We start from the raw sequence: 14,820 nt of genomic DNA on the forward strand, positions 1-14,820 counted from the left end.
GTGAGGCCCACAACCTAGGTATCATTTTTGACTCAGAATTGTCTTTTGACACTCAGGTGACCACAGCTAACCAAGATCAGGTCATTCCTTTCCTCTACAAGTTTAGAAAAGGTCATCCAAGCTTTTATCTCCTCGAGACTTGACTGTTGCAAAGCACTTTGTTCTGGCATCAGCAGGTGAAACATCCTAACACTGCAGTTGGTACAAAATGCTGCTGCCAGGCTTTTAACATGTACTAAGAGAGGCAACCACATTACACCAATCCTTACTGCACCTCACTGGTTATCTGTGAGTTTCAGAATTGATTTTAAGATTTTACTGCTTGTTTTTAAAGCCTTGAATGGTCAGTGTCTCCTGCCTATATCTGTAAACTCCCCATGAGTCTGATTGCTGCTTGAGATCCTCCAGCAGGGCCCTGCTAATGGTTAGAAAATCTCGACTAGTCACTACAGGTAACCAGGGCTTTGTTGTTCGAGCCCTTCAGCTGTTGAACTCTCTGCCTGGAGATCTCAGGGAGGCAAACTCAGTATCCTCTTTTAAATCTCTTCTGAAGACTCACTTTTATCTTATGGCTTTTTCTTAACTGATGGTATTTGTTGTAACTCTTTAAATTACTTTATCTTGTTTGTATCTTAAGTTTTAGATCTTATTTACTTATCTGTTTTTATTATAAAGCACTTGGTAACTTCATTTCCGAAATGTGCTGAATAAATTGAGTGATTATTATTATTAATTTATTTATCTTTTCATTCGCTTCTAGTTCACGTCTTTTCCTTCCCTGTTCCCTCTCTCTTCATCCCCTCAATTTATTCTCCTCTTACAGTTAGCCAGCTGATTGCAGCGTTGTACTACCCAACCTTTGTCAGCTTGATCAGGATGTCTGTGACAGTGTGGGGTAAATGGTGTGAGTGTGTCTTACACAGGCTCTGTGATTGAGTAAGCTCACTGCACACAAAAGGGCAGTAATCCCATGCGTTAAAGACTGCTACTGACATGGACCATTTAACCTCACCCCCTCTAAACTCCCTGCTCCATCTTCCCCCTCCCCGTCTTTACTCACATTCCTTTCTTTACTCACATCTCTATCTATCCACATGCTTCTTTAGACCACAGAAGGAGCTGAGAGAGCCTGGGATGACCGATGCTTTAGGTAAAAAAGGAGAATAATGGAGTATGGGGTTGGATTAGCGCCAAGACTACTTGTAAGAGGGGATTTGATCATAAAAAGGAGATAACCTCCAGGATTTATTGTAACACAGTGAATAATTAATACTGGCTTTATGTTTTCCTCTGATCATATGTGCAGAATTCTGACCGCACAATTACACTATTTAAATAGCATTTACCACATTTTTTTAAAGTATTTGTTTAAAAAGAACTTCACAAACATCATTAGATTGCAAAGATAGTTTAGTGAATGCAAAATAACACACACTAAATAGTCGTATATAATGAGAAAATATAAGAGGAACAAGCCAGAAGTGATTCATGAGACTGGATTCAGGCTAGGGACTGTGCATCAAGACACTTCATCACATAGTGTTGCAGCTCCGGTATTTAACCCCTGAACTATGAACCAGCTGAAATGCGCACAACAGCAACCCCAATGCGCAGGTATGCTGATTTTACCCATATTCATCTTGCCAGGTTAAGATCACTTGGAGACAACAAAACCAACACCAGGTCTAGACAGCTAAATTTTTAAACCTCATCATATTGCCCTTCTGACACCCGATTCTTGAATTTGGGGCTCTTTGCCTCATCATGATAAGGTAAAGAAACAGCAACATCAGTCGACATGGATTCCTTGTGTTATGGAGCACATATCAATAAATGTATAAATGCCATCTGTGACATTTAACACTGTTTGCAAGCTGTGCTAGTTTCCCACTTAGAGGTCATGTTCAAAGAGTAATTTAGAGTAATATGAAGTGGAAATGGCCTGTTTCACAAGTCTCTTGTGGTTGAAAGTTTCAAGTACAGTGTTGCACCTGTAACCACAACCAACAGTGATGTGAAGGTATACTAAGCACTCCCCGGATTAACTTCTATATCACTGCAGCAAGGTGGGAATCTCAACCAGTAGTGGTCAGCAAAAACAAGATTCTTCACTGGTGTTAAGCTGCTCTTTACGCATTTGTGAAGTGTCATAGAGACAAATAAGTAAATACTAAATACTGTAAGAAAGTGTCATTTATGCTGTGCAGTAATGAAATGTGCAAAAATGTGGGTGTGGAATGCAATCATTAAAGACTAAACTATCTGTAAACAATCACACATGTATAAAGGAGTTTACTGTGCTGTAGTGGAGGGTCTTCCTCTTTGATCACTGAAGGATGCCTCACTGGCTGCATGTGTATTTGATTGTGTATGAAAGGCCTTCCTCAGTATTGAGTGAGAGAAAAGGGTTACTAGGCAGAAGCAGAGTGAAAAAAAACAAGGATCTGAAGCCCAATAGTCACTGTCACCAGGGACACTATTAAGCCTCCAATATCTGCTTCTAAGAGAACAATTCACCCCCTTCCTCCTGTTTTAACTTTGAAATTTTTTTTTTGGTCTCCAACACTAGCAGAAGAATAAATTATAAATGATTCTGGTTTGCTTGTTACCATGAATGCCATCAGCAGCTCGAGGGTGGATGTGGCACAAGCGGACGGTGATTTGCGGATATAAAAAATATGCAGTAACAAATCATGTGGCTTACAGGGGACTCAGTCATATAGGTAATGCAATATATATATAGTGTTTTAAGGGTCAGGGACTATCATGACATATCATATTACTGTGGTCTCAGCACATTAAAAATAAAATGAATCCATAGATATTGTTTAAGAATGGTATTACTTATGATTTTAATATGTGGTCTAAAATTTTTTTTTAAATCAAATGTATGTAAATTACAGCCTTCATGCATTTCAATATCCATATCACACTGAATCTAGATGCTACTGGTTTAAATCAGTGACTCAGACATTCAGATAATGGGGAAAAAAATAAGCTTAAGTTAAATAATTAATTTTAAAAAACTGTTACACATTCACCCCAGGAAAATGATCAATAAAGGAGTAACGTTTTATCAATGGAGAGCTTAGTGAGTTAGGGCTAGTCTCCCGGGCCGGGCACAAATTAAAAAAAAAAAAAAAAAAATCTCACTGTCACACTTCTGAATGCACTTTCTACCATGGGTGCCCATAAAACAGTGTCTTTCTCCATTAGCATTAACGTCTTAGCAAAACATTTAACATTAACTTAATCTCTCTGAACCATCCTGGTGTTACCCATCAGTGTCAGGATCCTGCTGTAATTATTTGACATGAAAACCTGCTCTGCTACCATGACATTATGTTACTGTGTCAGCAAGATGAATTTTTATATGTTATTATAATTTGGGCCAAACAAACTCTAAATATTACAGTAAAATTATCATGCATCACTGTCAGACTGTGACATACTTTCCGATTGGGGACTACTTTGTCACCCATTCCCCACCATGCTCATTAAGACATTTTTTTCCTGGTTAAAATCAGGGCTATGGTTACAATTTCTGCCGTTCAATGGGGCAATGTGGAGGTGTTGGTCAATCATGAAAGAAATACCTTCAGAGAATGACTATCTATCAGGGTTAATTGAGTATGGGGTCATGGTAAGAATAATGAAAGATGTAAAAATGATAAGGGAACCTTTACTCTTCTGTGTTCATTTGACAGGTTTTGGGGAGAAAACGTTCTAGTCAAAAAAGGGGTCAAAAAAAGGTATGTTTGTTAAGTACTGTAGGCTACAGAGGGAGAAAAATTATATTTTATAGATTCAAGACAGCTTGGATCCAACATTACCAAGTAATAAAAGAAGGGAAAACCTAGCACTGACTTTACACATATGATCCCAAACATGCCTCAACACACCCCTGCAAAACTACCTGATGCAGAGATGATGTTTTCAAAACAAATGCAACAAAAAACATAAAAATTAAACACAGAAAAAGTTTCAGATTCGTCAAGGTCATGGAAATGATTAGGCATTGAGCAGCTATGGTTTAACTTAGGCAATGTTTTTGCTTCCAGTGGTAGACCAATACTGTTGGCTACTATTGTACTTGACAAAGTAAACAAAACAGAAGCCAAACATTAAAATATCCTTTTCTGACCCTGATTTCATGTGCTGTATAACTAATCATGAGTACACAATCCCACACAATATAAATCTTTAGTGTAAATAAGCCGAGGGTTGAGTGGGACGCATGAAGTGCGAGCGCTGCAAAAGGGCATAATAAATCACCCTGAAGGCTTGGAACAAGGGCAAACTACCACAGAATATGATGGAAATAGGAAAAACTGGTATGTTTATGCTGTGGGAGCTATTGACACTACTGGCCCTTACATGCATGTCCAAGAGGCACAACTGTGTGAGTGCAATTACATGCAAATAGCTATACTGTCAAGGCCATCAGTGGGAATGAATGAAAATAAAAGAAGCACTTCAAACACTATCTATTTTTATTGACGATCAAAAGCTGGTCCAGCACTACCATTAAGCTGTTCTCTTTTGAACAGACATGTGGCATGGCTACTTCACCAGAGGGGCCCCCGCTGTTATTAGTACTAAAAATGAAGGAAGATGACAAACTGAAATGGGGCCATTTCTGTTGACAGGCTTCTCTAAAACAGGAAATCCTGACATGCTGTAATAGCTAAGCATCAAGCCAGAAGACTCCATACTGTGCCAGCAGCTAGAAACACTAGCTCTTTCTAGGCAGCTGCTAAAGAAAACAGCATAGCAGACGATAATCTGTGTTCTTGGTAAAATGGAGGAAAAATTGCCGGGCCAGATTGGATTTCTTGTTACTGAATTCTCATCTGCAATCGTCAGCACCACTTCTTCCAGTCCATCTGTGGATAAGTGTCTGATTATTGATGAAAGAAAACAGCTGAGAATGAGAGACACTTTTGAGTAGAGAGAAACAAGCCTCAGGACCCATTTATTCATGCTGAGGAATTCATTTTGATCCAGACAGCATCAAGCATCATTTCAGAGAAACTGACAATAACAGAACTTGATTTTACTAAGTGAATCAGAGCAAATAACTGCCATGGCTCTGAGAGGGGTGTGTGAACACTGAAATAATACCATCTCTGTCCTACAGGCTTTGAGTGTAGGGACTGTGAACAAACTCATTACACTCTGATGGTATTTAATTCCAGGGAGATTTCAGAGTCCCTTCCATCAAGTTAAAAGTCAGAAATAATGAGCTCAGCCCTCTTCAATCCATGAATATGACTAAGGGAAGAGAGAAGAAACAGTACACCACTCATTGTGGGTCCTAACACACATCAGGCAACATGCCAGTTCCAGCACTGCCAGTAAATATCTGCTTAAATGGTGACTCTCATCCTGCGCACCGGAAATTCAATTTGTTCCGTAAGCCGGGGATGAAAAAGCAATTATTCACAGTCCCCTCTTTTCACGATCTGTTTCTTTACGATATCTCCCTTCTTCCCCCTACCAACAAATAAACCTCCAGATTAGTGCTGTGTGTGGCTGTTCATAGGGGCAGCCAGTTGAAGCACCAAGATCAAGCCAACTAAAAAGCCTGTCAATCAATTTGAAAGATGGAGTCAGGATCAGCAAGACACGATGCCTACCCCGCCATCCCCATCATCCCTACGGGACATGGGTAAAAGCCACTAGATAATGGCTTGATAGCTGGATGTCATTTCGGAGCAAGAAGGAAAGAAGGAAGTAAGCGCATGTCAGAAGAGCACTTCTTTTACACCAATTACACTACACAGAGCGCCCTAAAACCAAGCCTTCACCCCCCCCCCCCGCCACCACCCGATCACTCAGAAGTGCTGTCAAGGGAGCCCACTGAGCCGAGGCTCCAATTTACACTTGGGGTATTAGGTGGGACCCTAGCGTGACTGTGCAAAGTACCACAGAGCTGCTTCACATGTTCTCTGTTACTTGAACACACATCCTGGGACAAGTTGTCAGATCCAGCGGGGCAGAGAGAAGCTCATGTTTGAGTCATAACCTTGTTTCCTTATACCGTTGCAGGAACAACACCTGTTGATTGAGAGATGTGAAATTGGTCTGCCGCTGTAATTGGCTCCCCTTCCCGCTCAGATAGTATGGATACAAAATGTTGAAAGATGAAAAGGAAAGGGAGACAGTGGCATAACCATGGGGGGAATGGAAACGAGGGATAAGCGTCAGAAGTTAAGAGTTATCCATCTGAGAAGGGCAGTGTGACAACATCAGCTCCAGAACAGACCTATGGATCTGGAGGAGGCTTAAAGCTGGTCACCCATGAATGACTTTGCCCATCCTCCATACCTTAAATCCCATTGCACAAAAAAAACATCCAACATATCTGCTAGTTGCTCTTCAAATAATGGAAGACTTCTAATGATACAAATACTAGCTCCGTTTTCTAAATTTAGAAGCAAGAGAAAGGATGGAGGACAAAGGGATGGATTAATGCCAAGTGCAGAAGGCTTCTGAGATGAGCACCATACAGCGCTTGTGGCGGGGTACGCCAGCGAGAAAATGAGAGAACAGGTCTAGCTACTTGTGCTGGCTCACTAAAGATAACACGAATGGTTAGCCTTCAAAGGGAGCAGGCCTAAGCAGAGTATGATCATCAGCGCCATTTCTAACACATTCTGACCGAGGGACATTCAGTGACACATTCAATCTGCTGCTTTTGCATATTAATGTATGTGATTCAAAAGCGACAAATATAGAGTATAGAAATGAACAGCTGCTTCTTTTACAGAGGGGAGGAGAAAACCCTCAAAAAAGCCCTTCATCCTCACTGTGAACAAAATTTATACAAGCACCCCGTATGAACTTAAATAAGACAAAAACAAAAAGCATATTGGTAACATTTTTAGATTATAGCTCCTCTTTTTCATAATCACAGTCTAATTAGTCAGTTGCAAAATGTGACAGCTCACCACAGCTGGTTCTGTTGCAAAAAAAATAAACCTATATTTAAGTTTTTTTTCTAATCTACTGGTGGGATTTTTGGGGCTCTGTTTTTTTCTCCATATCTATCCTATGTTAAGAGCACTATAAATGAAATAGCTCAAAAGTCAATCTACTAATATTTGGCTACATTATAACTTGAGTTTTCTGTCTCAAAGACTTTCTGTAGCTATAATGCATTTTGCTTAATTCATTTTCTTAATTATTTTTGGAACGTGCTGCAATATTCTTTAAGTGCTAAGTTAAGAGTACATCAACACTAATTCCTACGAGCTGAAATAACTGAATACATCAAATGTTTTCCCCTTTAAGAATGTTTCTCTTCCCGTTACCACATCACTGCGTTGCTACAGATCACACTACCTGTTAAATCTCCAAACCACAGTCAGTGCACAATGCTAAATCACCCCAGCTGTTACATCCTTCATGGTATGAATAATAATGATGAGCGTGTAGAATCGACCAAGCTGGTGATGGGGCACAGACTAGGGATTTAAAAAGCTAAAGTCTTGGTGGGTTAGATAATGTTTTAGCACTAGAGTTGCTATGGGGGTTTTTCCCTTAACAAATCGTTTAAGCAACAGTGAATGTGGTGACTAGAGGACGGTTTCTTCAAGCGCTGAAGTAGATTTCTTTGTGCATTTTTAATTAAAAATGCTGACCATGTCAACAAATACTGCAATAACACTACTACGCTACAACTGACAAACAGCACACAGATGAACAATCACGTTGAAAACAAACACTATTTGAGAAAGAATGTGTATAGAAATTACAGTCTATCAAACTGTGATCTCTAACAAAGAATAAAAGTCACAATTTTCAGATTTAAAGAATACACTTTGAGCAAAAATTTCTATTTCACAGTACCGCAATCCTCCCATACTAAAATTATTTTACAGAAATGACTTAGATAGCTGTACCTATATGGGCAGATTACTCTTAATCCATGCTAGTAGGTTAACACTAGAAATTGTCTACACACTGGAATTGCCTCAAATACCACCTATACCGTCTACGAAACAGACATACTGTATGTATCCCTGATGGTCTCTGTCAGCTCTCCTGCCCAAGTCTCCAGTCAGTAGGCACTTACATCTCATCTTGCAATGCAAAGATATTATTTATGACATTATTTTTAGATAACACTGAGGGCACACTATAAGTTTGGATAATTAATGCTTATATAGTACTAATTGACCATACTATATACACAGTACATTATAAATTCATGTATAAATATTTGAGGTAAGTAGCTGGTATTGAATCTAATCAAAAAAATAATCAAGTAACTAAAACTAAAAGTCTGCTGTTAATCGCCTTGGCAAATTAAATTGACAATGTTTCTTTGGTTCCCATACTGTACTGAAAAGTTGCCAAACTATCACCCCAAAACCACAGTGCCAATCAGAATTTCATGTAGCGGTACACCACTAATGAGCAAAATACCTCATGTATAAAAATTTCTCACCGAAAGTCGTTCGTGGTCAACCACTACTGGAGGATGAGGAGGGACTGGATGTGGCTCCTCTTCTGTCCTTTCAGCAGATCCCTTCAACTGCTCTGACAGGCTGCTCTTGCACTTCCTCACTTTGGAATCCCCTATTAGGAGATAAAATGAATGATTGATGGGAGGAAGGAAGGAAGGGTAACATCGATATAAAGAATGAAAACAGGGTTACAGAAATCAAAAACAACCTAGTATTTTGGGTCACCTTAATTTGATTTTATTGGATTATTTCCTTCTCATGAACCACTCAAGAGCACAAACTGGATAGTTTGAAAGGAAATAAATTCCAACTGCCATGGCTACAAGATTAATGCAATACGACACTATATGAGAAAATCTATTTGAAGCTACTAGCAGCTACTGAGTGCACAATATTTCACAGCTGGCCCCTTTCCTGTCCATTTATAACAGTGTTCAAGAAATGCTTTGATGGAAACAAAAGGCTTGTAATGAGAATAGGGGAGGAGTAGCTGAGTTGTTGTTGGTTGTTTAAGGAGCCAGAGTTTGTTTGTGTTTTGTTGTTTGATCGTGACATCCTCTGACAGCTACTCCATATTCTAGCAGCACCATTACCTCAGTCATATATTACCTCAGCCCTTTTGATGTTTACATTTTTATCCATAATGTAATACCATCAGGGAGAGGTCTGATCATCCCAAATTTATATTGCAGCATGAAAATGACCCCAAACATACAGCCAGAGTCGCAAAGAACCATCTTGAGCAATAGAAGAACAAGGAGTCCTGCAACAGATGGTATGGCTCCCACAGAGCCCTGATCTCAACATCATGTCAGTCTGGGATTACACGAAGTGACAGACGCAACTGAGAGCCCAAATCCACAGAAGAACTGTCGCAAGTTCCCCAAGATGCTCGAAACAACACACCTGCCAAGTACCTTGAAAAACTGTGTACATGTGTACTGAGGAGAACTGGTGCTGTTTTAAAGGCAAAGCGTGGTCACGCCAAATATTGATCTGATTTTGTTTTTTTCTCTTTACTGCACTTTGCATGAAGTTAATTAATAAATAAAAAAAATTTATAGCATTGTTAGCATCCTCACTTTACTTTTAGCGCTGAGACATTAATGCTGAAGGTATTAAAACATACAAAAACCATAGCACAAAAGGTAGAAAAATAAATTTACAAATAGTGTTAAAAAAGCTCAAATCTTAGTCTAACTTTATACCTTCTTTATCTTGATCTTCTTCAACGCTTTCGGTTACTGTCGTCCCATCCTGGGGAGGGTGCTCCTGAGTTGGTTTGCTCTCATTTTTGTCTTTGTGCTCTTCCTGTTCTGGCATAGCAGATCCCTCAGGCATGCTCTCGGAAGTCCCTTTCTCAGCCTCACTGCTTCTCTTGGGGCTCTGCGCGTCCAGGCTGTCCATTGACTCATTCCCATTCACACAGTCCACTTGTGACACCAGGAGCCCCTTTGTGTGTTTAGGCTGGGCCTCAGCATCTGAAGACTCGGACGTTTCAATCAGAGGCTGGAAGTCAGCCTCCTTGGCTTGGCTATCCCCGTCTGTCTTGGGTGGAGAACCACCACCATGGCAAAGCAGCTCGGTGTGTTTCTCTGTGTTCTCAGACTCTGCCTCTTTGGCTGTGGGCTCCTCTTCTTTAGGTGTTGGCTCTTCTCGTGCTTCATTGGCATCTGGAGGTTCAGCAGGAACCACAACAGGGGGCTCATTGGAGCTCTCTTCCTCTGTGGAGGGGACATGGGGATGATGGCCATTGGGCTGGGGACCTGTGGTATCACAAGATGATTCCTCATCCTGTGTCAAACACGAGTCACTGGGCCCTGCGGCTTCCGCTTCCACCTCTGCCTCAGGCTCATCCTCCTCCTCTTCAGTTCCTTTCTTGTAGATCTTCTTCTTACGGATTATGCCCCGCCCCCATGATGGCCGCCTACGAATCTTCCGCTTTATATGGTCTGTGATAGAGAGGGGAGACAGCAAAAGATAGGGAGAAAACCTTATTAATTCAGACAAGCAACTCTTTAATACAATAACTCAGAGAAATTATAAAAATGACCAGCTGTCCAGGCAGCTGATTCCAATTTAACAACACTTAAAATCATTCTACACCTTTCGATGTCAACACACAGCCCTCAACTATACCTCGCACTTTTATAAGAAAGCTATACTTACAACCCTTTAGCAACACTGGGGAAAAAACATAAGCTCTATTTCATGGCAAAGTCCCTCTTTTTGAGTAAAGGATTTGAAGTGTACATATTTAAAAGGCTGCTAGGCTCTAGGGCTCAGAGGCTAGGAAGAATGGCATGCGTGAGGATGAGAATGGGCAATACAAAAAGAAAAAAAAAAAAGTTAGCATTTCTGATTTAAGACAACTGAAAGCAACCCAAGATTTTAAATTTAAATTTGCAGATAAAATACATTTTCTCACTCCTTCCCTATATCAAAAAATACTGAAAGTGGAAGGGCCATATCTCCATCCTCGCTTAGCATCCTATTGTAGCTTGCAAGCACCGGACGAAATGTTGTTTCAATTCAAATCTGGACATTTGGCCTTCCCCGAAGAGTAACATGCAGTGGACAAAAAAGATTGCAAGGAAGAGAGGCAGACAGAGACAACAGCCCTGCTATATCATGAATGTTAAGACACTAATGACAACAGATGGTGCTTGGAGCTTTAGGAGGTAGGGGAAAACGGAAGCCTCTGAGAGTGCTGTAAAAGTGTCACAGCAAGCAAGCAAGAATGCTAAATGCAGTGAAACTTTAATGTGGTTGCCTTCATTTACTGCTTTTCCCGAGCAGACACTGAGATACAGGTCAAAGCACCAAAGTCAGAGAGAAGGGCAGACGTAGAAAGACTGCGAAAGAGAAAACACGTATGGAGCACCACGAGTCAGTTTGCTAGGGAGGAAAGTGTTTGAATCTGTCAATGAGCGGCATTAGCATGACTCGTCAGTGAGCACCCCCTAACCCCAAGGAAACCTTTGGGCCTGGCCTCAAACAGCATTCATAGCGTACATCATCTGTTGAATCACATCAGACAGCTTTTGACTATTTGAAGAGATAACTTAAGAGATGCCACATTTGCATGTATGTCTGTAGATAGGCTCAAGTGTGTGGATAGGCCCACTAGATCACAGTGGGCTCATTAAAATCCATAAAGTCCTAGCAATTATAATTCTGTCAAGGGCCATTTGAATGATGTAAATCTGCCGAAGTGGAATCTCTTGCAGAATCAATAACATATGCCATCCTGATTCTCAAAGGACTAAATGGTCCGGACTGCATCATGCTTTTCAAAAGATATCATAATGTACAATATATATTGCTTATAAATAAATCTTTTGCCTTAATACTACAGAATGGCTCCATTGTCTCATCTGTGTCTGCACCATATTCCCCACAATATGACAACGCAAACTGACAAGAAATCATGATATGCCTGCATGTTGCCTGTCAAATTTCCTCTCCCCAATGCTTTCAGCCAGGGCTCGTCTTTCCACTCTGAAGATGTGATTATGCACACTCTACAAACATCAGAAGAAGGTGGAAATGAAACCTTATGCTGAGTACTTGTTCACATTTGAGAAGGAGCAGGAGGAAAAACACACTAACTGAAAGTTATATTTTGCCTACCAGAAAAACACATAACAAAAAGGGGATAATTAGACAACCCCTGCTTGCTGATGGGCTCAGGACCCTCCTCTTTAGTAACCATTTTCTCTTGATGACACCAGCACAGCACACCACAAAACCTGGAGCAGCAAACGCTGTGCAATTATTGTTACAAACAGCAAATTTACATTTTGTATGCAGTACCTATGGCTGGGTATATATATCTTGTTGTACCTACTTTCAAGGAGATTTAAAATGTTTTAATAAAGAGTGTATATTGAAAGCACCTTACAAAAACTAGAGGACAACAAAGAATATGTACCATTTTTATACACAGGATTGTAATTTTCCCCAGACTTCCTCCATTGCTTCTTCTGCCTCTTACTGTCTTTCTCTTGTCAGTAAGAATTAATCTCTCATGTTACATCTGCTCTGCTCAAAAAAGTATCTATCTTTATCTATCTCTAGCCTGGCTATTCTCAGGCTAAGTATGTTATCATGCTAGGGGACTGATGGATACCTCTCAAGCCCAGAGCTACTCGCATTCTGCATGCACAAGACAATGACAGCACATGAATATTCCACAAATATCCCCACAGATTGGTCTTTAAGACACTTAAAGATTAAAGAGACTGGACTGTCTTTCCTACTGAGGAGAGCTGGAGGTTATAACAGACAATGAGACACATCTTGCTGCCAAGGCATGCTGCAGTGATCAGCAGCATGTCCACTGGCCATCATGCCCCACAGATTGTCATAGAGCCTCTCTCAAGTGGGTACAGGGAATGCTGGCAGAGTGAGTTTTAAGGTGGGATGCAGCTTTGGTTTTCGGTTCCTTCTAATCTGATCTGGAGGGAGGAGACTGCCATAGGGTATTTTATGGAGCAAGCAGAGAGCCTCATTCTTCCTCAGGCATGACTAGCACATGGGATAGTTGCTCTGTGCTCTGTTGTAAGGGGGGGACCAAAAATGGAGAGGGTGGATGGGGGGGCGGAGAAAGCAAGGACAAAAGAGAGAAAACATACTGGACATCTTGGATATTTTTGAATGGTATTATCCCATCAATAGTGCTTTGAACACTAGTTAGTATTCGCTCTTCAGAATTTAATATTTCATTTAGAACTGTCACCTTATGATATCGAGGGATTAGTCATAACTTAGCTCTTTTGAATTCCAGTACAAAAAAATATCGCTTCAAGTTTTGCATTCATTTTTGTATATTATGCCTTTTATCAAACACAGCCGAGTAAAGTCAAACTTAAGTTATTCTGAAAAGAAAATAAAGTACAGGGGTTAACGTTCAACTGAACCCTCATTTTCCTTTTAACCCTTCCTGGATACATACTTTCCACAGTCTTTTTTTTTTTTTTTTTTTTTTTTTTTTTACACACACGAACCAAAACAAACAATGCTGAACTCAGTGAGAGAGGTCTTGCTATCACCATCGGAGCTATGAAGCGAGCTCCTGAGGGAGGAAAAGGTGAGACAGAATGGCAGCAAATGACTCGTCATAGTCAGCTCTTAAATAATGCATGAAAACTGTTAGAGCATGAACAGCCAACCACAGAGGGGAAATATGCTGATAGGGGAGGGGAGAAGGGAAGTAGTAAAGAAAAAAGCAAGGCTAGAAGCAGAGCACTTTGTAATAATTAAAAGTGCCTCACCCATACAAGATTCATGTAGTGGCAGAAATATTTCAAGCTGCCATTACACGTACTTGTCAGAACAGCGTGTGAGCGTGCGTGTGTACGTGCACTTGCAGGCGTGCACACGGACGGACAAATAAAGCCTCTGAGAGCAAAAAGCCCCAGGAGATGAGTTTCCAAACTGCTATACCAGCAAGTATTAAATAAATAAATCAGTCCAGTGACACTGATGGACAATTCAGCGGCATACTCTGGAAAATGCCTTCGGGTGGAATTACGAATCAGTATCTCTGATTCACTGAGTTCTTTATTTAATAATTCCTAGTATTGAGTAATCGAATCACCAACAGACCCAGTGTTGAAGACAGGACAAAGGGAGGAAATGTTCTGTACAATCTGTAGACTAAAACAAACTAAAACTGACAGCTTTTATACTGTTTTAACAGTTACACCTATAATTTAAAACATTTAGGTGCCATTCTTGTCCATAATGACAGAAGATGATTGAGAAGCGCAAACATGTTTACAACAGCATCACTATACTGTATGTTTATGCTAATCTGGGTAAATCCATCATTCTATACACATTTTTAAAAAAAATCTAGTGTGGTTTGCTTCCACTTCGGTGCTGCTGTGTAACTGTCAGATGTTACGAAGCCAAACAGATTCACTCCCTCTACAGAACAGTTGAATCGGTACCCTCGTCAGTATAATCCAGATACATTTCTATATAAAGTTTATAGCAGAGCCATCTGAGGAAACTTTAAAGCACCCCATTCCCATAGCATTATGCAATAATGTGCAAGCTATTTATTAATTTTATATGCTCCCAAGATGCACGAGCCCATAAAAACAAGTGTATCTATTTCAGATGTGTGATAGGTGTGGACTCAGTATTAACTCATTCTTACGGCACACCTTCAAAGCTAGTTAAACAAATCTATGTAATAAATCCATTCTACTATAGTTTAAATTCTACTTCAGTTATTTTCCTACATTTTAGCTGAAAGGAAAAAACATATTGGACTGAACAACCTTCAAGTTTTACGTACCCCTTTCGGTAAATAAAAATATGATCTACCATGAAT

The 14,820-nt window shown here is 40.2% G+C and overlaps 1 protein-coding gene across 2 annotated transcripts in view; it reads right to left on the reverse strand.

The window, feature by feature from the left end:
* The window catches only part of atad2b (ATPase family AAA domain containing 2B), a 77,139-nt gene that overhangs the window by 12,935 nt on the left and 49,384 nt on the right, over nucleotides 1–14,820 (reverse strand). For both annotated transcript variants that reach the window (XR_006398215.1, XM_044329395.1), the window contains exons 25-26: nucleotides 9,683–10,426; nucleotides 8,456–8,586 (exon numbers count right to left, since the gene is read on the reverse strand). Coding sequence is in view for 1 of the 2 variants with exons in the window: in XM_044329395.1 (XP_044185330.1) it covers nucleotides 8,456–8,586; nucleotides 9,683–10,426 (875 nt within the window). In the remaining variant the exon portion in view is untranslated. The remainder of the gene's footprint in view (nucleotides 1–8,455; nucleotides 8,587–9,682; nucleotides 10,427–14,820) is intronic.

The sequence above is a fragment of the Thunnus albacares genome, chromosome 16 (assembly GCF_914725855.1).
Source record: "Thunnus albacares chromosome 16, fThuAlb1.1, whole genome shotgun sequence".
In the NCBI taxonomy this organism is placed as follows: domain Eukaryota; kingdom Metazoa; phylum Chordata; class Actinopteri; order Scombriformes; family Scombridae; genus Thunnus; species Thunnus albacares.